Below are 25352 nucleotides of genomic sequence, written 5' to 3' on the forward strand. Positions count from 1 at the left end.
GTACTTGTTAGAATACTCTTTGGTATCTGTAGGTTAGTTCCTCCCCTCCCATTTTATAACTCTTGTCAAGTAGTTCTGTTTTGATGCCCTTGTTTTCTAGTAGTGCTTCAGTTAGTTTCCAGTAGTTGTTCTGCAGTTTTTGGAGTAGCTTTTATAGTTTTATTGTTATAGTTTGTATTTATTGTAAGTAGTTTTTTGGCTGTTTTTTTCTGGTACCGACCTCTGCTTGTTTCTTAGTCTAGAATTAGCTTGTTCCTTTTGGTTTAGGCTATTTTTTTCATTATGTCTGACAAGCCTGCCAGTTTTAAATGATGCTCCTCGTGCAGTCGTAAAATGCCTGATTCTAATTCGCACAAGGAATGCCTTTATTGTTTGGGCATCGACCACCTGGAGGAAGCACAGGACTTTGGTCGAGTGCCAAAACAAGCTCCTTTTGAAAAGGTTGGCTCAAGGGGGTCCCTTGGCTCAGTCCCCTGCCAAGTCTGGACCCTCAGAGCACAAAAGGAAGCCCCACCTGCATCCGGAGTCTTCCTCTTCCAAAAAAGGTGAGGCTGTCAGATCCTAGTACCTTGGATCTGACTCCAGCCTTGACTGAGTCTGATCTGATGCCCTCAGATCCTAAGATCCATGACTCTCATGGCTCGGGGGCTTCCACTCTGAAGCCTTCAGATCTGAGGTCGTGGGAATTCACCCCCTGATCCAAGGTCTCTGGTTTGAGGCCTTTGGATCGGGTTAGATCCAGACCAGCCATGAATCCAGCTTCCTCAGATCCCAGACTAGTGGGATCCACATCATCAGATCCTACCTTGTCATTGGATCCAAGGAGGTCAGATCTAGGATCATTGTTGGATCCCACTATTGTTAGCGAGGATTCTCCCTTTGGTTCTGGCTTGGGACAGTCTCCTTCTGTCTCCAAACACAGAGCTCATTCTTTAGAGGGGAGGTCCTCAGGATCTAGGCACTCATCTCTGGGTAGGTCCTCTGCCTCCTCTAGGTCCTCCAGAAGTTTGCTCTCTTATGATGTGGACAGCATGATAAGGTCCTTCCTGAAGGCTCAGATTGAGTTGAGACTTTTTGTGTCCCCTGCCCATCTGGCTAGGGGGCCATCTCCTACCTCCTTGTTGGCTTCTCCTCATCTAACCAGGTTGGATTTGGATGCCCTGACCCTGAATCGCACTAGGAGGGAGATGGGGGGATCCCTGGGGACCTTTCCTTCCCTACCCCGTCTGAGTCTCTGACTGCTTCTGCTCAGCTTCCCACTGGGCAAGTGGAGACCTGAAGTCATGCGGTCACCCAGGAGTCCTTAGGTGAGGGTCCCGGACCTGTTTTCTTGGACCAATCCTTTCCCCTTGGTGCTTCCGCTTTTGACAGCTGTGGGCCGGTACTGTCTGGAGGCCAGGAGGTTCTGACGTGCTCTGGTCCCTTCCTCCAGGCAGGCCTTCCTGCCAGGAGTGTAGATGGGATATCATCCAGTCCTTCGGCTTTCCGGGTCATAGAGAGAACTTTTTTCTCACAGAGAGTGTTCTCCCAGCCTTTCAGACACCATCCCAGCTCCTCTGAGTGGACCCCTCTCATCTTGCCCAGGTCAGCCCTCTCAAACCAGCCTTCAGGTGGGAAAGCCCCAGTTGGGGTACACTTCTCTTCCAAGTCCTCCCCAAGCCACCTCTGGTGGAAGTTCTTCAGAAGAGATCATGCAAGAGGAGGCACTTTTTCCTCCACTGCTGAGTCACTCACCAAGAATACGGACCTTGATGAAGGGGACAGATCTCCCAGTTCTCCGCCCAATTATGTCTTTACTGGGGACATCCTGGAAATCCCTAAGCTTAAAGATGGCTGGTCTTCCCTCCCCCTACCTCAGAGGAGTCCATCTTTCTGAAGGCTTTCGGGACAGGACCTTCTGCCTCCTGGGTTTCCTCCCCTGCAGACAAACTTGTAGAACTCATCGTCAGCAGGGCATATAAGGAGCTAGATTCTGTGGAGCCCATTGCCAAATGTGCTGACAAGTTTCTTAGTCCACCTTCTGGCAACCAGTTCTGGTCAAAAGGCATGCCAGTAGATGCATTTCTGGTAGCTGCTGCCACCAAGAAAGATCTGGTGGAACAGAGCATTTCTGTCCATCCCACCAACTATGAGTTCCAGGCGATTGACAGATACAGAAAGTGGGTGTTCACCTCAGTGACTTTTGGTCTGTGTACGCTTAACTACCTGACACATTTCATCCAGTTTCAAATGGACCTGATCAAGGAACTTACCAAGTCCCTTTCTGAGGTACTGCCTGCCAGGGAGCTAAGCAAGGTATCCCCCAAGCTATCCACACTTTCTTCCCTGTCAAATTCATCAATGAGGTTGACTGCCAATGCCAAGGAAGGAGCATCTCAAGTGGCTGGCACAGGCATTGCTATTTGGCATCATGCATGGCTGCACATTTGCCGATTTGTGGAGTCCTGTAAGGCATCTTTCACCAATTCCCCCTTTGATGGTTCTACCCTGTTTGTCCCTTCAGTCAAGGAGACCCTCACCCACAGTGAGCAGGAAGGCAAGACCTTGTCAGCTGTGGGAAACAGGTTTTCCACCCCGCAATGCTGTTTTCCAAGATGCAGTGAGGGGCTAGGAAAATGTGGTTTCACAAGTCACAGTCTGCCTTCCAGGATGCTTAAGAAGAGACCTCCTCCAGAGGTTGGGGAGAGGGTTGAATGGTAGACACCACCCCAGGGGCAGAGGGGGTTTGGAAAATTAGAACTCCAGAGAAATCTTCTCTGAGACCCCCAACAGGGCTCCTGAATTGCTGTTCAACTGTTCTGCCCTAAAGGCAGTTGGGGGGTCATTTGTCTTTGCAGTGTTTTGCCTGGGCAAGTATTACAAAAGATAGTTGGGTGCTAAACATCATTTCTAGGGATTATTTTATTGCCTTTTCCCAGCCCCCCCTCCAGTCAGGAAATATCTACCCAATGCACCATCCCATCAAAGGGAGCTAGCTCAGGAAGAAGTGCTCAAACTTCTTCAAAAGAGAGCCATCCAAGAGGTTCCCCCAGGACAGCGAGAATCCAGAACTTTCGCTTCTTTTTGGTGCCAAAGAAAACAGGGAACCTGTATCCAATCCTGGACCTCAGCAGTCTCGATCTTTATGTCAAGAAGTCCAAGTTCCAGATAGTCAGTGTCCAGTCCATTGTACCCTTGTTACACAAGGATGATTGGATGTGCTGCATGGATCTCCATGATGTGTACTATCATGTAAATATAGACAGGCACTCCAAGGCGACATCTCCACTTTTGAATAGGGGCCAATCACTACTAGTTAAGAACCCTGCCCTTTGGTCTCACCACAGCTCCCCAGGTGTTCACCATGTGCATGGCAGCAGTTGCAGTTCACCTGAAACTGCAGAGATTCCAGGTGTTTCCATTTATTGATGACTGGCTCCTCACAGCTCCCACAAAGCATCATCTGGCCACTGTCTCTCAGTACCTACTACAATTATTTGACCAGTTAGGCATTACAGTGAATTTCCTCAAATCCAACCTGATTCCATCCCAAAATCTAGAATTCATCAGGATTCAGTTGGACACTGTGTCAGAGATTGCAGCACTCCCACTCCATTGGGTACATTTCATCAGATCTCATGTTCAATGTCTTCTAGATCTGCCTCATCCCTAAGCTCACCTTGTTCTCAGGGCCTTAGGCTCCATGATGGCAGTGCCCTAGCCACTAGCCAGGTTCTATATGAGGATTCTGCAGTGGACTCTAGCGGTTCAGTGGTCCACGCTGGTTCATCCCATGTCAACTACAATCCATAGGTTATAGGTTCATAGGTTTATACTAGGCTATCTGCCCTAAGGCATTTATAAGCCTAGCCCAAATTTTTTTTTTACGCCGCCACCCCTTATATGAAAAATACTGTGCCCATTAGTTTGTTGTGCCTCTGTCCAGCAGTGACACAGAGATGATTCCGATCTCCCATCCACAGGTCTAGATTTCTCTTGAACAGAGTCAGCGAGGTGCTCTGCCTCACATGGACCGGGATTTTATTTCACAGCATAGGGAGTCTCTGAGTGATAAATCTATCCCTCCAGCACGTCCTATTTATATCCGCTAAAAAGTTTTAGTCGCTTGCTCTAGTGGTTTTGGTGGATTTGGATTTTTTGAGGTGGAGCATGTGCATTAATTCCGGGTTGGACATGGCCTTGTATGTCAGGCACATGTCACCTCTGAGCAGACGGTATGCGACTGAATAGAGCTGGCAGCATATGACAGATTTTGGAGTCCCTTTATCCTTTTGGTGAGGAACTTTTGGGGTCTCTCCAATTGCTGCAGATGTCGGGTGAGATACATCCCGAATGGGGCATTGTACTCGATCATTGGTCTGATAAGTGAAGAGTACAGGGGAACAATGACCTCACTAGATCTGGATCCGCTTCACACCTGTGTGCAGGTGTCATCTCGTCTGGTGGATTCAGTGTCCAGAACTCCTAGCAGGCAGACCATTCTCTCTTCCTCCCCCCAGTGCTACTGTGACCATGGATGCTTCCCTCTTTGGGTGGGTGGAGTATTTTCAGGGAAGATGGTCCAAGGCATGTAGTCCGAAGCAGAGATCAAACTGCATATCAACATCCTGGAGATGAGAGCAGTCCTCCTCATGATGCAAGCCTTCCAGGACTGCCTCCCTCTAGGTACTGTTGCATTTCACATGGACAGTATGGCTGTGGTACATCAACAAGCAAGGGGGCACATGTTCATATCTGCTTTGTCGCTAGGCCACGAGAGTGTGGGAATGGGCGATGTCCTTGGGGTGCTTTCTTATTGCAGTGCAGATTTCTTGGGAGTCAGCGTACTGGTGGACAGACTCAGCATGGCAATTTTGAGTCCTCATGAGTGGTTCTTAAATCCTTCCATAGCAAAAGAGATCTTTCTTCGCTGGGGTCAGCTGAGCTGCAATCTGTTTGCTTTCCCTCTCAACCACAAATGCAGCCAGTATTTTGCCCTGATTCCCCCAAATGGGAAATTCCCGAGGGATGCTCTTGTCCATGATTGGCCACTGGGTCTCCTTTATGCTTATCTTCCCTTTCCGCTTCTTCCTAGAGTATTTCAGAAAGCCTGTTGCCTCAAGGCTACCTTGATCCTCATTGCCCCCTTTTGGCCTTGGCAGGTGTGGTTTCCCCTTCTTCGGTCTCATTTGAAGTACTCTCCTTGGGTAGTAGATCCTATTCTGGGTCTAATTTCCCATCCCTCTGAGCTTCCAATTCCCAACCTACAGACACTTTGTCTGACAGTATGGTTTGTCCACCTTCAGTAATCCTGAATCAGCCTAGGTTGCCTTCTCCCATCAAGGACATTATCCTGGCCTCTCAGAAGGCTTCAACTAGAAAGATTTATGCCAATAAGTGGAAACAGTTTCCTATTTTGGCAGGGCAGTGTAATATTTATCCTGCTTCAGCTTCCATTTCAGATATCTTGCTCTTGTCTTTGCTGTTTCAGGACGGAGTTAGCCTCTCGACTATCAAATTGCAGTTGGCAGCTCTTCCCAACTTTCATATCTGTGAGGAACCCGCCTTCTCTTCTTGCTTGTGTAAAGCCTTTCTGAAAAAGTTTTTTTACTCTGGCCTCCTGTCAAGGATCCTTCCCCTCCTTGGGACCTTTCCTTTTTGCTGCAGTCTCTCACACAGAGCCCATTTGAGCCTGCTGCTACATGTGATATCAAATTCTTTTCATGGAAGACAGCTCCTCTTGTAGCCATAATGTCAGCTAAGAGTTTCAGAGTTGCAGGCTCTTTCTATCAAACTGCCTTTCATGGCTTTTCATAAAGACAGAGTGGCCCTTCAAACTAACCCTTCATTCATGCCTAAGGTTGCCACAGAAGCTAATTTAAACCAGTCAACCCAATTGCCAGTCTTCTTTCCAAATTTTACCTATAAAAGGGAATATATCTTGCATATGTTAGATGTGCATAAACAACAGCATTTCTACATGGATAGGACAAAGAGTTTTCACAGGTCTGACCAGCTGTTTGTGGCATTTTCTCTGAACAGGAACGGTTAGGTGGTGTCCATATTAATTATCTCCCATTGGATTTCAATGTGCATTTCCTTTACTTATGCATCCAAAGGTTTATCCTTACCAGGGCCAATCAGAGCTCATTCCAGTAGGTCAATGGCTACCTCCACTGCCTATCTTGTCCATCACTCCATAGATGACATTTGTGTAGCAGCCACCTGGTATTCTCCTCACACCTTTGTTAGTCACTACAAACTGGACATTGTCTCCAGGCAGAGGGCTTCCTTCGGCTCCACAGTTCTCAGGAATGTCCTTCCATGAGGCTGCCCAGGATTTTGGGTAGGTGGGGACTCTGACCCAACAGTGAGGAATAGTGACATGGATAACATCAGATAAAGAGTTATGTACTTACCATAACTTGGCATCTGTGTTATCCTATGTCACTATTCATCACCAACCCTCCCTCCCTTCCCCCATCCTAAATGATCTAGAAGATTTGGAGATGCCCTGTCTGGTGGTCAAGGTCTTTCTTAGCTGCTTTCTAACTTTGGGCAAACTCGATCTGAGGGGTTAGAAGGCAGTGAGGGATTATGGGAGTGGGAGGAGCTCAAGCCTAGAAGCTGTCTGTAAAGTTGCTGGCTTAGATCTGATGTCAGATCCAAGACCCAAGAGTGATGAATAGTGACATAAGATAATATAGATGCCAAGTTCTGGTAAGTACATAACTCTTTTTCAGTTCTTTCAAAATATGTCTCCTTGTAGCATAGCTACTTACACTCTACATTTAGTTCAGTACTTTTTCTTTTTTGTATGTATGTTTGAGACCATTTACATTTAAAGATACTATAGAAAGTATCATTATGTTAAAAAGTTATTATTCCCACCTTTTATGTATAATAGCTTTTTTGGTAAGGGTCTAGTTCTAGCTTTGTGTTACATGCATACACTAATGTTTGGCAGGTTGATCTTTTATACCATTGTTTCTTGTTATATCCATTTGAGTCTATGTCATATCTTTGAAAATTATTTGTTTTATTGAAAGGCCTCAAAAAATACCGCCAATACACCTGTAAAACCAATTAACTTAAAACTAACACACAAAACTATGTACATCTTCAAATGTTGAAGTTTTAACCTCCTAACAGGAACAGTTATCCCTGACTGACAGCCACACTCATAGACTTGGATTAACCTAAAAGGAAGGTTATCCATGCTAAGACACATTGTATAGCCTCTGCTCCTATTAAGTGTTGTCGGTTTTTTGTCTTATCTTTATTACTGTCCCAGATTGGGAGAAGACTTAAATGCTTTCAGAAAATACTATCTCCTAGCCACTGAAAGAAAGAAATATTCTGTTTTTATTGTTGTTTATCAGATTGTCTCCATGGAGACATGAGAACCAGATACACAGCTGCTTCTACAAACACAAATGTATTGGCTAGGGGGAAACTTTTTATTATATTCAATGTTCTTTTTTATTTATTTGCTTTCTCTTAAGCATATTACTAAATCAAGTCAAGGGCCTTAATCCAGTCATTCCCATATGTAAAAGTGAGAAAAGGCACATCAGATTTTCTTGTATCATGCCCTTTTGACCAGATGTTTCTTCTTATTTTACATTGCAGTGCCTACATTTCTTAAAACTGAAGAAGGAGAAAGAAAGGAGGAGGAAAAAAACAGGGTCAACTGTTTAGTTTCCCCATAACACTGAAAAATAACTGAGAAAGCTTTACTTCACAGCATGTGGATTATATCGTACATCATTAAAATACTATGAAGAACAACATTTTGTTTTACTTACAGTTAAACTCCTTCCTTCTTCTTCCCCTCTCCTAAATGCTCTTCCAAACATTAATGACATGAAGTTGGGTATATGCTTCAGAGTCCCCTACATGTTTAACAAAGTCAAAAAACTCCATTATTTCCAGGTTTTCTTGTTCTGTAGTGTTTCACAAATATAATTAATGCTTTGAAATCCCACATTTGTTAGTCTATTTCTGAGTTGCCAGTTTTATTCCTGCTGATCTCCATCTCCCAAATCCAGTCTCTGCTTAATTTCCAATGTACTCCAGGTACTTCTAGTCAATTGCTGTGTTTTTTTCTGTCTCTCAATGATTTTCCATTGAAAAATTGGAATACATTTCTCTGGCACAGTCTGTGAGCTTTATTACTAAGAAACAAGAAGCAGAATTTCCTTCTTTTTCATAGCTCACTTTTTGTTGGATATTTTTTTATTTCCTCCTTAGCAAGTTCTGCATCAAAAAATTATTTTGTCCCTCCAGGAAAAAAATATTATGAATATAGCAAGGTACAGCAGCTTGACCCCCATGCCTGCTTCTTGACATTCCCTGATTAGTGGAATACATTTACTCCTGTTCTGCCTAGTGTGCACTGAGTAATAATTTCCCACAAACACTCTACTGTTTTCCATGTGTAGTATATTGTACTTCTGTAACAGTTTTGTTAGAATCAACTCCTTCTGCTGGTAGGATTGTATCTTCACTATTAAAGTTCTAGGTTGCTTTCTCATGGCCAGACTTGAAGCATGCACACATGTGCCCTTTCAATTAACAACTCCTGCTGTGGAATACCAGTCCAGTTGCTTATTTGTGCTTTCATAAAATTAATTCAGTCTGTTCCTTCCAGATTTTCTGGTAGAGCAGAAAATCTCAGGTTTTGCCTATGTGCTCTGTCCTCTAATTCTATTTTTTTTACATCTATTCTTGAGCAGTCTCATATTCAGCCAACCTTTTCTTCATTTTGACTTCAGATTTTTGCATTTTTATCACCTCACCTTCTTCCATTTTTTCCAGCCTTTTGTCATTTTAGTTGATGTATAGCTTCAGTGTTTCATTTATTTTAATCAGCTCTGAACACATTTGACTTATTTTTTCCTCTAGGTTACTGGAAGTCATGCCTTGCACCAGAACTGGAGCTTCCACTATTTTTTGATGAACAGCAGCAGAATTCTTCCCAGTCAGTGTTTTTCCTCACCTTTTGTGATCGATTTTCTTTCAGGTTCTTTGAATTTCTTTTTTGCTGGCATCCAGGCAGTGCAATTACTAGCCAGTTACTGAAATTTACCCCAAAATATGATGACTGACTCCCTTTTCTGAATTTCTGTTTTCATAATGGGAGAGCTGAAATTAAATTTGTTAGTCAGTGTGCATCCATCTTGGAAGTCCCTTCTAAACAATTTATGTTGATTATTTTCCATATCCTTTCTCAATCACATTTTCATTTTATCCCACTTACTAGCTAGTATGTTTTCAGATACATGAAAAAAATCTTTGTTAATTTTAATGTTGAACAAACTTATCCAGGCACCATGTCTATTCATATGTCTAATGGGATTGATGCTTTACAGTCTAATTATATATCTAATGGGATTGCTTCTGTAAAGTCTCCCATTCGCTTGTTAATTTCACAGTGTTGCTGTTCTTCTTTCTGGTCATCTTCATCTCCCAGCAAAAGTCTCTGGTTCAAATCCAAAGCACTTATGATTCTTATAGTTAACTCTTATGCTGTTTTTTTCTTTTGTTGAAGTATTTTGCTTTGAAACAATGGAAAAGGTTTCACTGTAAACGTCTCTTAATGGGAGTTGTTATTTTCAGAAGAATGTAAACAAGAGGCCCCCTCTACTACTGGCTCATTCTTTGTCAGTAAAATGTTTAATTTACTTCCTCCTTAGCCTGTTCTGCTTCAAGAAATGTATTTGCTCTTTAAGGAAAATATATGGTGAAAACATCTGGATACAACAGCTTGAATTTCTCCCTACCTATCAGTATTTCCTGATTTCTATGATAAATTAGCTTTTTTTCTGCATGGTGTAAAATTAATAATCATTTCCCAAAAAGAGCCTGTTGTTCCACCTTTCAATACATTTCTTTTCTGCCACAATTTTGTTAGGAGCAATTTTTCCGGCTGGTATGATTGCAGATTAACTAATGTAGGTCTATGCTTCTTTCCCATGGCCAGGTTTGGAGCATACAGAAACTATACCCTTTCATTAACAAATCCTTGAATGGAACAGTAGTCCAGTTGCTTTTTTTTTTGGTCCCATTTCTGTCATACTGACAGCCATCCCAGAACCTGAAGTCCTTGTTTGGATCTACTGGCATTTTAGTCAATGCTGAATTTCAAGTTAGGGCTAGCAAGGAGCTTAAGGGTGTCCTGGAGGTAGGTGCTGTCTACCATAAATCCATTTTTTTCTTTTATGATTTACCAAAGACCCCACTCCTCCCCTGTGTTCACCAACCTTGTTGAAGGGCTACGCCCCTCATTTGACCATGCTTCCCCTTAGGGGTATCAAGGATAAATGCCATCATCTGAGACGCTAGAGACACAAATCAAACCCAAATTGCCTGGGCCATAGTTAGGGCTTTATTCCACTATGCCATGGCACTGGCTATTCCAGTTTCTTATTTGTATTTTCTTAAAGTCAGCACAGTCTGTTCCTTCCGGTATCTCTGGTATAGCAGAAAATCTCAGGTTTTCTCTTTGTGCTATGTCTTCTAATTATACTACTTATTGGAACTGCTCTTCTTGAAAAACTTGCCTTTTTCTTAATTTTTGCCTCTTAATTTTGCAGTTTTGTTAGCTCGTCTGAGTAGCTAGTTAAAGAGTCTTCTATTTTTCCAGCCTTTTGTTATTTGACTGGGTGCATATTCCTTCAGTGATTCATTTATTTTAAATACCTTTGAAGGTATTTGATTTAATTTTTCTTCTAAATTAATGGATTCTTTTAAACAATGGGCAATATTATGACTGAATGTCTTATCCATTAACCATTCTGTTGTCTGATTAGCCTCCACACATTCACATGTCATGTCAGGAACTAGGCCTTTTAAGTTACTAGTCTGTCTTTTCAAAATCAGTCCATCCCTAGTTCTTAATTGCAAGAAGGTCCCTATGGTAAGAAAGGCTCTGTGTAATGATGATGGAAGAAGGTGTTGTGAGGAAAATGGTGAATAATGAATAATTGATGGCAGGCTAAATTTTCTTTAATTATTAGATTAAATAATGAAGACAACATAGAAATAGAACATTGGTATTGATGTGAATGGTCGTCCTTGTAAACAGATTAAAAAAAAGTACATATGACCTGACAGTGGTGTTGATTTAACTTAAGGAAAGGATAGACTAGGTAAAAAATGTGATGATGGCAGGGGCATGATGGACTGAAGTTGGGTGTAATAGAATGATGTAGGACTGAAAGATGGCTAGATGGATAATGAGATGCCAGTGTGCCACTCTGCCTTCACTTAATGAGAGTCATTTGCATTTGGGCCCAGAGGTAGACTGCATGCATTTAGGAAGAAGAAGATAACAGGAAATTTTAGATGAGCTAAAATAATTTAATGAAGAGGACGGTCTGAGGATACAAGAAGGTGTTTGCACATTGTATTGTCTGAGAGCAATAAGTTGGGCATGCTTGCCTGTACACTGCAAGTGAGCTTTGATAATGGATAGAATCATTGGTCATATTCAATCATCATGGTACAGAGAACTTTATTAATAAGAGAAGAGTAAAATTAAAATATCTAAGAAAATAGGTAAATAATACATTCAGCATGAATAAATAAAGAATAGCAAATTTGTTGGTAGAAAAAAAAGATTCCGCAATTTCTTTGACAAAATACATCTGTTTCTTTGTACTGAAGTAGGACATTGTAATGAAATATTGTTCATAGGTTCATAGATTGCTAGTAGGGTAATGACCACTAGGGCCCTTACATGCCTAGTCATACACCTCAAACCATTTAGGTCCCAAGCATCATGGAGGAGCATGTTAGTAGGCAAGTAGCTAAGGATTTGTAAGGGGGTGTTAGTTAGGATGATACTTTTTTTATTGATGGCCTTTGTTAATAAGGGACATGGGGGGGGGCAGACCAATGGTAAAGTTACCATTTCCCATCCAGTTTTCAAGGTTTTGTTTGAATAGGGTCAGGGTTCAATTCTGTTTTACATGAAGGGGGAGCCTATTCCATAGTGAGGGATCCTTCGGGACAAATATCTGTTTCTCCAGCACATTCTGTTTCTGCCACAAATGAAGTTCAGATCTCTGGATCTAGTGTTTTTGGTGTTTGTTTTGTGGATGTGCAACAGATCCATCAGGACTGGATCTGAGGAAGCCCTTTAAGTCAGGCAGCTGTCCCCTCTCAGCAACCTGTAGGAGTCTGAATACAGAGACAGAGCCTTTAGGTGATCAGTGTAGGACAGGGTATTCATGCCCTGAATTCTACTGTTGAGAAAACTTTGTGGGTATTCCAGTTGTTACAAGTGAATGGTTATTTACATGCCAAGGGGGGCATTGTATTCAGTGATAAGTCTAATAAAGGCTGAGTAGAGTGGTATTGTAACTTCCATACCCTTATGCATAACTGAGCAACATAGAGTGATTTTCTTATTATTTTAGCTACATGTTGGTCAAAGGCAAAACTGCTATTTACATATGTTCACAGATCATTTACTACTGGGTTGACTCTTAGGGGCATTTTTTTCTTTCTTTCTTCTTCTTTTTTTTTTAAAGAATAGACATGTTTATTAAATTATCAGTTATGACACAGGCAGTCATTCATTTATATAAATGAAAACAAACCATATTGACATAATCTTAGCTGCAAGTATTATACATGGTACCACCTACACTGATCAGCGTGAAATATTAAATTTACTGGCTGATAAATTCAGTTCAAAATTCACCCCCACTACTTCCTAGCTCCACAAGATGAAATCCCCTCCAACATACTTCCCCCAGTTCTTAGCAGGGCCCAGGTGCTGGTAGCACTCGCTAAAACCAAGAACACTGCCTCCATGGGTCCAGACAACATCCCTGGTTACCTCTTGAACAGTTTAAAATATGACCTATGAGGACCATTTCAGACACTCTTCAACTACAGCCTTGAAAAAGGCTACCTTTCTAGTGAATGGAGGACCACAACATTTGTTTCTCTCCTTAAGGGTGGACCGTCAGCTTACTCAGTAAACTACAGACCCATCAGTATAACACATCTGATATGCAAAGCCATGGAATGAATTATCATGGAAATTATAAACAAGGATATTGGCAACCTACAGACACTGGACCCATCCCAATTTGTTTTTGTTAAGAGAAGGTCATGCCTACTTAATCTGGTAGACGTCTGTGAGAGGGTCACCAAGGTAATGGACAATAGTAAAACAGTGCACACTGCATATCTTGACCTGGCTAAGTCATTTGATAACAATACCCCATTCAGGCTTTGTTGACACGCCCTCTGTGCAAGGTGTGAACCCTTACATAACTTACTGGATTGCTGACTGGCTGGCATACAGGACCCAAAAAGTCAGGATTGGTGAGACCACCTCCACCAAGAGACTTCAAACAGCAGTGTACCCCAAGGCTCCATGCTGGGCCCACTCCTGTTTGGCATCTACATCTCAGAAGTCAATAGTGGCATTCCAGGTCTCTGGCTAACAAAGTTTGCAGATAACTATAAATTTGGAGCTATTTCCCCAACTCATCAATATCTTGCAAGTGGGTTTAACACTGATAAATGACTGGTGCCAAAGCCATGGCCTAAAACTCAATGTCTAAAAATGAATTATAATGCCCTTTGGGAAACTGTTACCCCAAGTTAATTACTCCACCAAAAAAAAGCCCCTAGTGTAAAATATCAACCTGCCAAACAGTGTATGCATATAACATAAAAGCTGGAATTAGACACATAATAATAAAAAGTGGGAATAATATCTTTTTAACACAGTGATGCTTTCTATAATGTCTTTGATTGTTAATGGTCTCACAGATGAATACAAAAAAGAAAGAGTAGAGAAACAGGGGAAACAGCTAGTGATTTGTGGGAACATGGACAAAATTCTTGACTAGGCTTATAAAGCCTCTGGGCCAATAGTCTAGTATCGTCCTATGACCCTATGAACTACATAAAAAATGTAGAGTGCAAATAACTATGCTACAGGAGACATGCTTAGAAAGATCTGAACATGTGAATTTGATAAAGAAAGGTTTTCAGGATGGTTATTCAGTGGAATACCTTGCACACAGGAAAAGTGGAGTACTTATATTAATTGCAGGAGGAGCTCCAATATTGATAGAAGAGGATAACAAATATAATAATGGTAGATTTATAGTACTATGTGGCTACTGGCAAGAGAGGAGGATTATAGTGGCATGTATTTATATTCCACTTAAAACTGCTACAATGGAGCTTATGAAAATTCTGGGAGAAATAATCAGCTTTCAGCAAGGAATATTACTTATGGGTGGGGACTGGAATTTGATTTGCAGCAGTGAAGATGTATCTGGGTGCCCAGAAGGGAAAATATAAGAATGGAGGGTAGATTTTTGAAGAAATTTATGAAGATGTTTGGGATGGAAGATGTGAATTCAGTACTAAGAGTTCGGAGTGAATTTACATATTATTCCCCAAGATACAAAAACTGGGCTAGGCTAGACAGAATTTACATTTCACAGGAACATGTGCATTTAATTGAAAGTCTTGAAATGCACACAGTAACTATTTCAGATCATGCTCCAGTAGTAACTAAAATAAAAACACAGGTTAATGAAATAAAATGAGACACTGGTGCTTTCCCACCTGTTTGTTAGAAAGAGTGGAATTTAAGGAATGGGTAGTGGAAATTGTTCAGGAGCTAGAGGAAGACAGAATTTTTTTCTGAAAATATAGCTAGGGAGTGGAATAAAATTAAAATGGAGTTTAAAAATAGGATGGAATTACAAGAAAGGGAAATGTGATTAAGAAGTAGCAAAACTTATTTAGAGGGACTGACAAATGTTAAAGTACTAACAAAATAAGGGGAATCCCACAGAACAAGATGAGAAGCAACTACAAAATGTTAAACAGAAAATAAGAGCTTACCTCAATACTATGCATGAGTTTAGAAAGATTGCTGTTACGCAACTGTTTTGTGGTAATAACTCCAGTGCACAAAAACTTTTAGCACAACAACTTAGGCAACAGAAAGCTGAAAGGGCTGTCACCAAGCTAAAGGTATTAGAAATATTTGAAAATTCTAATAAAGTCTGTATAAAGCAGAGAAATATGGAAATCAAGAAAAAGGTTCAAATAGAAATATTTATGGAAGATTTAAATATGCAAAGGTTAGAGGTAGATGAGGCTCAGTTACTAACAGGATAGGAGATGAGATAAAATGGTGATGTATAAGCCATCTACAGGAATGTCTCCAGGAACAGGTGGTATTCTTGTGGAAGTCTAGAAACTAGGAGGAGAAAAAGCACCATCATTCTGGAAGAAAGTGGTAGCTGTAATACCTGCACAGGGAAAAGATCCAGCTTCACACAGGGTCTATATTAAAAAAATGAAAAGACTAAACATCGAACGGCCTAAAGGCCGAAAATGCCGGACCTCAAAGTGCTTTTTATTAGATCGCAGTACATCGAAGATTGAATATTTGCCCTTTCCTCACTGTAGTGTGATCTTGGAGTTGGTATATATATTTAGCGGGGGTGTGTGTGGGGTGTAGGTCCCTCATAATAGCGAGTTTGAGGTTTGGCATTTTCGTCCTTTAGGCCGTTCGGTGTTTAGTCTTTTCGTTCTTCTAATATAGACTCCTTCATATAGGCCCATTTCAATACGAAACCATGATTATAGAGTGTTTATGTATATAATGGCTAAACAAATGACAAAAATGATGTAAAAATTGATAGATATGAATCAGTGTGGTTTTGTGGAGGAGAGACAAACATTTGACAACATTAACAGAACATTGATGATCCAGAGGGAAGCAGAATGTAAGAAAATACCACTGTTGTTAGTGGATCTTGATAAAGAGTAAGTTGGACTTTATGAGCAGGGTATTGGAAGCATTTGCATCCCCTGATAAAATTATAAGGTTGATTAGGAGGATATATGAGAGATCGGAGGCAATAATTAAAGTGGGTGGATTCCTCTCTGATAATTTCTGCTTGAGCAGAGCAACCAAACAGGCATGTCCTCTTTCCTCTTTGTTATTTGTATTATATTTAGAACAACTGGCAAAGAAAATAAGGGACTCTGAAATTCAAGGATATAATTGGTATGTTATTCAAGAAAAGTTGGCTGTGTTTGCAGATGACATTATTTTTACCGGATCAAACCAGAAAAGGACATTACAGTGTTGTGAAACATTTTGAGACAGTTTCCAATCTTTATGGGATACAAAATTAATGAAACTAAAACAAAGGCAATAGTGGTAAATTATGTACCCACACACAAATTGGTTCAGCGTTATCCATATCTATGGGGGCATGATAAAATGAAGTATTTAGGCGTATGTATTAAAAAAGATTCTGGTGTGGCAGCTAAGGATATGTGGGAAGAGACTAAACAAAAGATAACACAAAAACTGAGAAATTGGAATCTCTGTTATATGGATATGGATAGTAATATAAACAGTGAAAATGTTTTCAGTCCCTTTAGTTTTATACACAGGTCAGGGATATTTTTATGAACCTGATGAAAAGTTGTGGATAACAATTAATAAAGAGCTGAAGAATTTTATCTGGGAGGAGAAGACAGCAAGAGTCACGTGGGGTATGCTGATTCTTGAAGTAGAACAAGGCAGACTGAGATTGGCCACTATGAAGGGGTATTTCAGATCTAGATAGTTAAGGCTTCTATACATAGCACAAACAGAAACCTATAGTTCAAAGTGGAAAAGGATGATGGTAAAATGGGGGGAAGCTCAAGAAACAAGGAGAGACTGGGATTTTGGATGCAGACCTTTAAGGAGAATAATAATCATACAGAATATGATATCCATAATGTAGCAGAAAGTATTCTAAGAACTAAGCCAACATGGGAATGGGGAAAGGAGAGTCTGCCGATATGGATGACTGCAACTAAGAAAACAAACAATAGGAAGAGGGGGCTGGAAGTTATTGAGGAAAATTGGCAAAGGAACCAAGGTATTGGGAGCAAATAATTAGAGAGAGAAAGATGATAGAATGGGAAGATGCCAAGAATTTATTTGGACTGCAGGTTAGAGATTGCCTTCCCTAACAAGGACTGATATCAGAGAATAAGCAAAGAGAAATAAATAGGTGGGTCCCCAATGAAAGACCAGCTCTGGTAGAGTTTTTAGTAGATTCTACAACAGAAGCTGCTGTAAAAAAAAGAATAATTAACACAGCATACAAGATATTAAATGATAACTATAAGAAACAGTCAGAGGAGGTTAGAAAGGATTAGGAAGAGAGGTTTTATAAGCAATTCAGAAATAAACAGTGGGGTCTTCCAAATATGCAGCAAAATCTACAAGATTTAGGATTTTTGCTTGGAAATGTTTACATAGATATATGTATCCTAAGTAAACTCCAGTGAATATTTCATCAGGCAGACAACAAAGGTGTGATGGGAAAGAAAGACGTAACTGGGAACATGTTTTCTTGGAGTGTAATGAGTTGGCAGACTTTAAAGGTTCCTTGCAGACTACACTATCAGAGATACTGGGTGAGCAAATTGGTATAACTAGAGAAATATTTTTTCTGTGCAATGATACAGAATCTGAATTGCCTAGACATAGTAAGGCCTTGTTGAGTCTAATCATGCTGGCTGACAAAAAAGCAATTACTAGAAAATGAAAATCAAAGTCTAAACCAACTGTTCTAGAAGAAATGAATATAGTAACAGAGATCAAACAACTGGAATTGCGACCTTTAGAAAAGGGTAGGGGCAGATTACATAGGAAAAATGTGAACTGTGTGAACGATACATACAGGGGAGGATTGAGATTTAAAAGAAGGCAGGATTTGAATGAGCTATGTTATGTTTGACTGGCAATGATTGGGTAGATTATAAGTGATGTATAATGTTTGCAACTAAAATCATGTCAATACAGTCTGTGATGTAAAATGCTTGCAACTAAGACTATGTCAGTATGATTTCTTTTCATTTATATAAATGTATGATTGCCTATGTCATAAGTGATAATTTAATAAAGATGCTTCTTGTTAAAAAAAACAGTAGTGACCACTGTATAAAACAAATTAAAGTGTAATTGTTGTTGTTGTGTCTTCGCTCGCTTTCCCGGTTAGATCGCCCAGCGGGACTCAGTCCGCTAATGATTGGCAGCTGATTTTACGTGCCGTGTTGCCAGCCCTGACGCACAACCTTCAACGAAGGGGCGCCCATTTACGCATGTCTCCACGCAGAAGACGCTCTACCTGAGAATCGAACCGGACAGCGTCTTACTGTGAGGCGACAACGCTACCGCAGCACCACCACCGCAGAATTAAATTCAAGTGTAATTAATCAGGAAAATATTTTTGTTTTAACTTGGATCTCTCTAGATGCAATTGAAACACTGGAAAAACATTGCAGAGTTCTCTGTAAGTTAACCAAGAGCCTTGCAAACTTGCCTGATTTATAGTCGAGAAAACTTGTAAACTGGCTCCTATGCCCTCTAGCCAATAAACAACCACACTTTGAACTCTCACCAGTGCTTACCAACTCAGAAAGCCCAGAGTAGAGTAATTACCTTCTGTCACAAGATGTCTGACCCAAGAATTTTTTTAATGTAAAAGGACAGCAAAAGCAGCCCTCGAGTACAGGTTAACCATTAAACAACTAGCAGTGCTTCCCAGCGCTGAGACCAGGTAAACATCTTATTCCACAAGATGTCTGATCCTGGAATTTCTTAATGTAAAAGCACAGCAAAATCAGCTCTCAATGCAGATTAAACAACAACCAAGTCTCTGGCAAATCTGTCCCTCTGCAAAGAGATCTGGAAGCACACATAGAAAATCCAGCAAACAGAGAAATGACTATTTTTGCACAAAATTTAAATAAACACTTTAAAATGCTCAAAAACAGTAAAGCAAATACAAGTGCAGCTAATCAAGAAAGTATTCTTATTTTAGACTGGAAATGGTACAAGTGCTGACATGAGATCATAATCCTGTTCTGTTGTTATAAAGCAAGATTATTTCTTAAAGATGTGTGTGTGTGTGTGTGTGTGTGTGTGTGTGTGTGTGTGCGCACGCTGCACGTGTGTGTGTGTGCGTGTGTGTGTGTGTGCGTGTGTGTGTATATATATATATATATATATATATATATATATATATATATATATATATATACACACACACACACACACACATATATGCATACATATATATATATATATATATATATATATATATATATATATGTATGTGTGTGTGTGTGTGTAATATGTTGTGTAAACTACAGCATTGATTCAAGAAGAATGCAAGGTCAAGATGGACTGAAATAACTGTTAAAACAGATTGGTTAATTTGCTTAATTAGGGAATTGATAAAAATGTAATTGGTACTGAATGTACACAGTGATTTTTATATGTGCAATACAAGGAGAGCAACAGTTATGCTCTAAAAATTAGAAAGAGGACAACTTAGTTAATCCTCTTTTTAACAAAGTTTAAGCACATTTCAGCACTGTAATACTATAGTTTCATGCTAGACGTTTAACAGTAATCACAACACAACAGTACTGGAAGCCTTAACGGCTTTAAAAGTTGGAAAAGACTTCATTCTGCTGCATTGGAAAAAGTGCAGAAGAGTCAAATGTCTAACAGAATTTAAAGTTGTTGCTTGAGCTGAAGTACACTTCACTTCTTCTGGTTTTGAGATAGCTGTGTTGAAAGCTGTACAACACCATTTTTCTTTACTCTGTTTCTCTGACATGTAGCAAATCAGTGCAGCTAAATCTTCATGTACTGTAAAGAATTATAATTAGATTTCTTAGAACATAAACTACTAGTTGTGTGTAATCAAAATGGACCTCCTGGCATCCATTTCTCCAACAGATAAATAGTGGGTTGTGGTTAGTGAATCCATCATGATCCTCTGTGTGTTGTACTGCTAAATCAGTAAAGATTTTCAAAAGCAAAGGTAGAGCTAAGTCAGCTGGTAGTGATTAAACAGGCATAATAGAGATGAACATTAATTAACCTTACTTTCCTTAAACACAAATAATCTGTTTTCTTCAAGTGCTCCAAAGTTGGTCTAACACAGGGAAGCTCTATCTTGCTAAGAGGATGAAGGTTACAATACACTGTAGCTTCTAGCAGCTAACATCTGCCTTTCAGTCACAGTTTGCTCATATATGTCATTTTGTAATGTATTATTGTCATTTTCATCACTAAAAGTGTGATTCACTACAGAATCTGTACTTTGTGCTGTGGACTTAGAAATTCCAGATGTGATTTAGCAAAAGGAGAATTATTGTGTTTAATGTCAGCTGGGCAGTAAATCTCTGACACCACAAAAGTACAAAGACTATAATCGTAAACAGAGATTTTTTTTCTAAGTGAATTTTTCCTTTGATTATAAAGACTGTTAGGCATCCTGAGTTTGAATGGTGGCTAAGGTGCTTGACAGTGCAGGCAGGGGAGATGGCTATGCCTATCTTTGGAGGTGTGATTGTGGTTTCTGCATGCCTCATGCTGCTGCTGTGGTGACAGAGGCTTGTCATAATGCAGGGAACCAGTGCAAGGAAGGTGTGGGCTTCACTGCCCAATCTGGTGACAGTAGCCATTGGCAGTGCATTTCAAGGAGCACGTATGTGCAGACAAAGGGGCTTAGGTGGTTGTTTTGGTGATGAATGTGCTCACATCACTACCAAGAGAGAGAGGTACAGCTACAATCCAAATGCTGTCATTGCTATGGTGCCATTGAGAGTGCAGAACACCCTCATGGCTGCCTGAATGATGGCCCATCTTGGACAGCTGTTACCTTGGTTCTGGGATGAACCCCTTGAGTAGAGGAATGAATGAATGGGCATTATCCAATTAATGATGAAACTGATGGGTCTGTAGGCACAGGGAGATTCACCTAGCAAACAATCAATCTCTCTTTATTATCCCAGTTTTTTTACTATTGTGGTTCATTTCCATTCAGACTTTTGGTCTCAGCTGACATGAACTTTATGACTTGGAAAATTCTGTTTCCAGTAATAGTCATCTTTCCTAAATGATAGGGAATTAGAACCCATCAAGGACTACTTGGTATTTGCCAGTTAAAAATGTTTCTTGCATTTTGTAGGCCCTTCTCCATATTAGAAAAATTATTTCATATTAATGAGTTACTTGTCAGTTTTATTTCAAGACCATTCCTTTCACGGGCTTGGGAAATTGGACTATTGGAATACAACCCTGATACAATGAGAATAGAATGGTTACTGTTTAGACAGGCCAATGTGTACTTAGGGGAGTACCTCCCACCTTTTTTGTTGTCATATCACAGTGCAGCTGACCAATTGGTTGTCTAGTATTGCCTTTTGCAATGTTAAAACAGAAAAAAATATCCCATTAGCCTTGGAAGTGTTATTCCAGCAGAAATGGTACCACGTCTAACTTGATTACATAGGAGGTAATGTCTTTAAAGCAGCAGCTTTGCTTAACTTGACTATTCAGGGCAGAAACCAGATTTGGAACTTCAGTCCTTAGGTGTCTGGTCTCTGCATAAGCTCCCACTACCTGTGTATACTACTCAGTTTGCAGAAATCAAACCTCTTAGTATAAAAAATGAGCAGTGCACCAAAAAGCATTTTAGTTGTAAGACTGGGCATACACCCTACTTAAATATACTGAGTCTTGATATCATACTGCCTTGGATAAGAAGCAAAATGTATTTTAAAATGCATTTCTTTTCTACTGTTTCTCCTGCCAGTGTGATCTCATCTTTTAACACTATATAGGCAGTTAATATAAACAGGAATGAGGAATAAGATGCCAGAACAAATACAACCCAAACTGGCTTAAAATGGCTTGCAAGGGTAGTTAGCCTAGTATGAATCTATGAACCTATGAACAGAAAATGCACGGGCAACACATTTCAATGTGTTTTCTTGTGAGGACCTAAGGGTAAACCTTGTCCACTTCTAGATACTCCATTATCCTGCACATCTCAGACTGATACATTTTTGACTGAATTTTTAATTGTTGAATGACCTGAGTGACACAGAGCTGCAGTTAGTTCATGAGTGTCATGTGTGCTTTAATGTATGTATGTATGTATGTATGCACTTTATGTGTACATTGAAATCCCATCTTGAAACATGATGAAATAAAGGTACAGTTTCATAGTGCCCTTTGTTGTAATGGTAAAAATGTTCTTTATCCTTTCAGATTGATCTGACTTGTCTTTAGTTTAGCAGGAAATATGCTGTCAACATCAAGTTAAGTGCTGTGTGTTTAAAACATATTTTAATGTGCTAAATCAGAAATACGTGTGAAAAACAATGCCTTCTTTATTGTCCCGAGTATCTATATAATCGTCTAGTATTTATGAATGTTGAATGCAGCAGTAGTGAGTGACATAATGTCAGCATCAAATAGGTCACATTTCTGGGTATTGTATATTAAAGTGCAGAAATATTATTTACTAAAGTTTCTGCAGTGTACAGATTCCATGGGTATGAAGGGATGACACCATTGTACCCACACTGACCATGTAGCACAATGGAAAAGAAAGCAGATCTAATGTAAGTTATATCCTACATGCTAGGCTGTGATTCCAACAGCAATTACTTACAGTGATGCTGTGTAAATCGTTTAGCTGTATGAAAGTTGTATCACCCCAGATGGGACTTGAATTCACAATCCATGGCTTAGGAGGCCAGTGCCTTATCTAGGGGTATAGTCAGAAATTTACACATTGTACTCAAACCTAATGTTGTTACTATTATTTTAAATGTGCTCAACCTTCAAAATGCTCCCCCAATACATATAGGAAGATGACACATTATTTTCAACTGTTCCCTTTATTCCCATAAAAAGCTGTTTTTAGAGGTGTATTCCTTTCATGCAAGCATTATTTCTATACCCCTGTATGCTAAATATTCATTTGCACCATTCTAAACATTCTGTGCTTTTTGAGTGTTGAAGTTTCGAGTAGAAAAATTGTACTTATTTGAGTACACTGAGCATGCCAAGCTACACCCTTGGCCTTATCCATTAGGCTACTATGACCACATTTGCATGTCACGCTTAAGAGCAGGCAGTTTTGAGTAGTGTGAATTTTCTGATTAAGATATGTGAATAAAATACACAGCTTTCAAATGAATCTCTGAGTTAAATTTGTTATTATTTAAGGATGTGGGAGGGAAGTTCAGTAGCTGTCGAATCAATGCAATACCTGATAATTATCTGCTAATGTTTTGTGTTGACAGGTTCAAGACAGCAGTCAGCACTCCCAAAGAAGTTGTGAAAGCTCCCAGCCACCCGTTTGTTCCTGCAAAAACATCTTGAGCAACTTAATGCAATATAGAAGGACTCAATTTCCTTTGAGTAAAATAGTCAGTAGTAAAGACAGAAAGCTGCCAGCTGTGCTGAGGAATCGCAAAACCCAGAAATTAAGGACTGTAGATGAGTTCCAGAAAGGACAGTCAGTAGAAACTTGTAACCAATATGAAGGGTTTGCTTCAGAGAGCTCTTGCAGTACACCTAGAAGCAGTTCCTGTTGCTCTTCAAAGTGTAGCAGTCCTGTGTCATCATCTCATTGTGGTGAATGTAACAGTACAGCCGTCCAAAAAAGTAACTACTTTCACATGACTTCTGTTAAAGTGCAGCAAGAATTTGAGATGAATGTTGATACAGGCATTTTAATAGGAGGTTCAGAAGTTTCATCTGACTATAATTCAGATCCTCTTACTGGGTTTTCCAAAATTTTGAACAATTGTCTTCCAGATCAAAGGACAGAGCAAAGTAACTTGATTAACAAAGACATAATTGGGAGACTTTCAGAAACTGATTCAGATTTTAATCAGACCCAAAGTATCTCACTTGCTGCCATAAGTAAAATGGCAAACTGTGAAACCCAGGACATTGTTTTACAGCACTTTCAAACAAAGCGTGGTGATGGAAAGCAAGAGGAGGAAGAGTTTTTTATATAAAATTAAATAAGTTATTTAATATAATATTCTTGATATTTTATAAATATATTTAAAATACAGCATTAGCCCGGTTGTCATTCGGAATGCATCCTTCCAACCTTAACTTTTTCCCCAATTAAACCTAGTGGAATTAAACATTACAGTGTCATCATTCTGTATCTTCAATGCTCTTTAACCCACTTTATTACTGAATCTCAACATTCACTTCATCGTGCATTGCAGTGGTTACATTTTATTACTTTAATCTACTGTTTTATGTGTTTTTTATAAGACATTTGAATTGAATGTCAGTCGTATAACTCAAACACCTGCCAAATTGATCTATTTTGTTGAAAAATCAAGAAAAAATTTACTTGTTTACTTTTTCTTTGTTTAGGTCTCAGTAAAATGTACAGAACATGTTCTTTCATAATAATTCATCTATTTGCTTGCTTCACTGATGCAAGTAAACAATGTAAACAGTGGGTCCCTTTTAATTCTAGTCTTCTGTCAGCTTTATTTTACACAATCCTTATTCTGCAGAATGACAAACATTTGGAATCTAATGAGAATATATTATGGATGTAGAGTCACTCTAAAAGAAGGTAATTAGATAAGCCTACACATGCTTAATTTCATTTGGGAACTTCCACACTAGGACTTCAGCAGGCAAAAAAGACTTTCACTATAACTTCCTTTAGCTGAATTGTCTGGTGTACAAACATCCATTGTCTAACAATCACAGAATCCACAGTCTGCTTGCACTTGATCTCTCTGTCTGTATTTGTATGTGTGTGTATGTGTATGTGTATATGGGTCTAGGGCACATGCTCAACTAGCATATGTCCGAATCACAAAACATTGAACACACATACACGAAAGTGCTTAACATCAAAAAGCGCTTCCATGTATATGTAGTTAAAAAAAAAATCTACGTTTCTGCAGGGAGGCTTTGCTCCCTGCACCCCCAACACCCCCTACTTTATTATTCTAACTCCGAGATCGCACTACAGTGGGGAAAAGGGAATTTTCTCTTACTCGCACGATCTATGAAACAGGCACACATACACGGAAGCGCTTGGTGATGTTAAGCACTTTCATGTATTTGTGTTCAATGTTTTGTGATTCGGACATATGCTAGTCGAGTATGTGTCCAGATGTCCTTCATGGATGCATCTGCAGTCATAACTCCTGTGGTTGTCCAGTCGTCAGGTCGCCAGGCAGTCGGCCGGGGCGTCGTCTGATGTCGTCCGCACTCCATCCGGCCGTCATCTCTGTTCTATTTGCTGGGTATAAAAAAGCAGCCGGCCGCCATTTTCCTCAGTCTTTCTTGCAGCGCGGCGAAGCAAAGCTGTTCGCAAGTGCGCCCGGGTCGGGGGAGAGATTTACTTCTGCGAACTAATACTACTAACTTCTAAAGCTAAGTACCCCGTTGGGGACTCTTTCTTGCCTCAGCCGATGTCAGAAAAGACAATTGTTAAAGAAAAAGA

General features: G+C 39.9%; 1 protein-coding gene across 1 annotated transcript in view; it reads left to right on the forward strand.

The window, feature by feature from the left end:
• LOC122800904 (protein FAM124B-like) overlaps positions 1-24024 on the forward strand; it is a 355700-nt gene extending 331676 nt beyond the window's left edge. The window contains exon 4 of the mRNA XM_044070247.1: positions 23161-24024. Within this exon, the coding sequence (XP_043926182.1) occupies positions 23161-23883 (723 nt within the window). The 3' untranslated portion in view covers positions 23884-24024. The remainder of the gene's footprint in view (positions 1-23160) is intronic.
• Positions 24025-25352: the final 1328 nt, after the last annotated feature.

This window comes from Protopterus annectens, chromosome 4.part1 (genome assembly GCF_019279795.1).
Source record: "Protopterus annectens isolate FY-2018-M chromosome 4.part1, PAN1.0, whole genome shotgun sequence".
Classification (NCBI taxonomy): Eukaryota; Metazoa; Chordata; order Ceratodontiformes; family Protopteridae; genus Protopterus; species Protopterus annectens.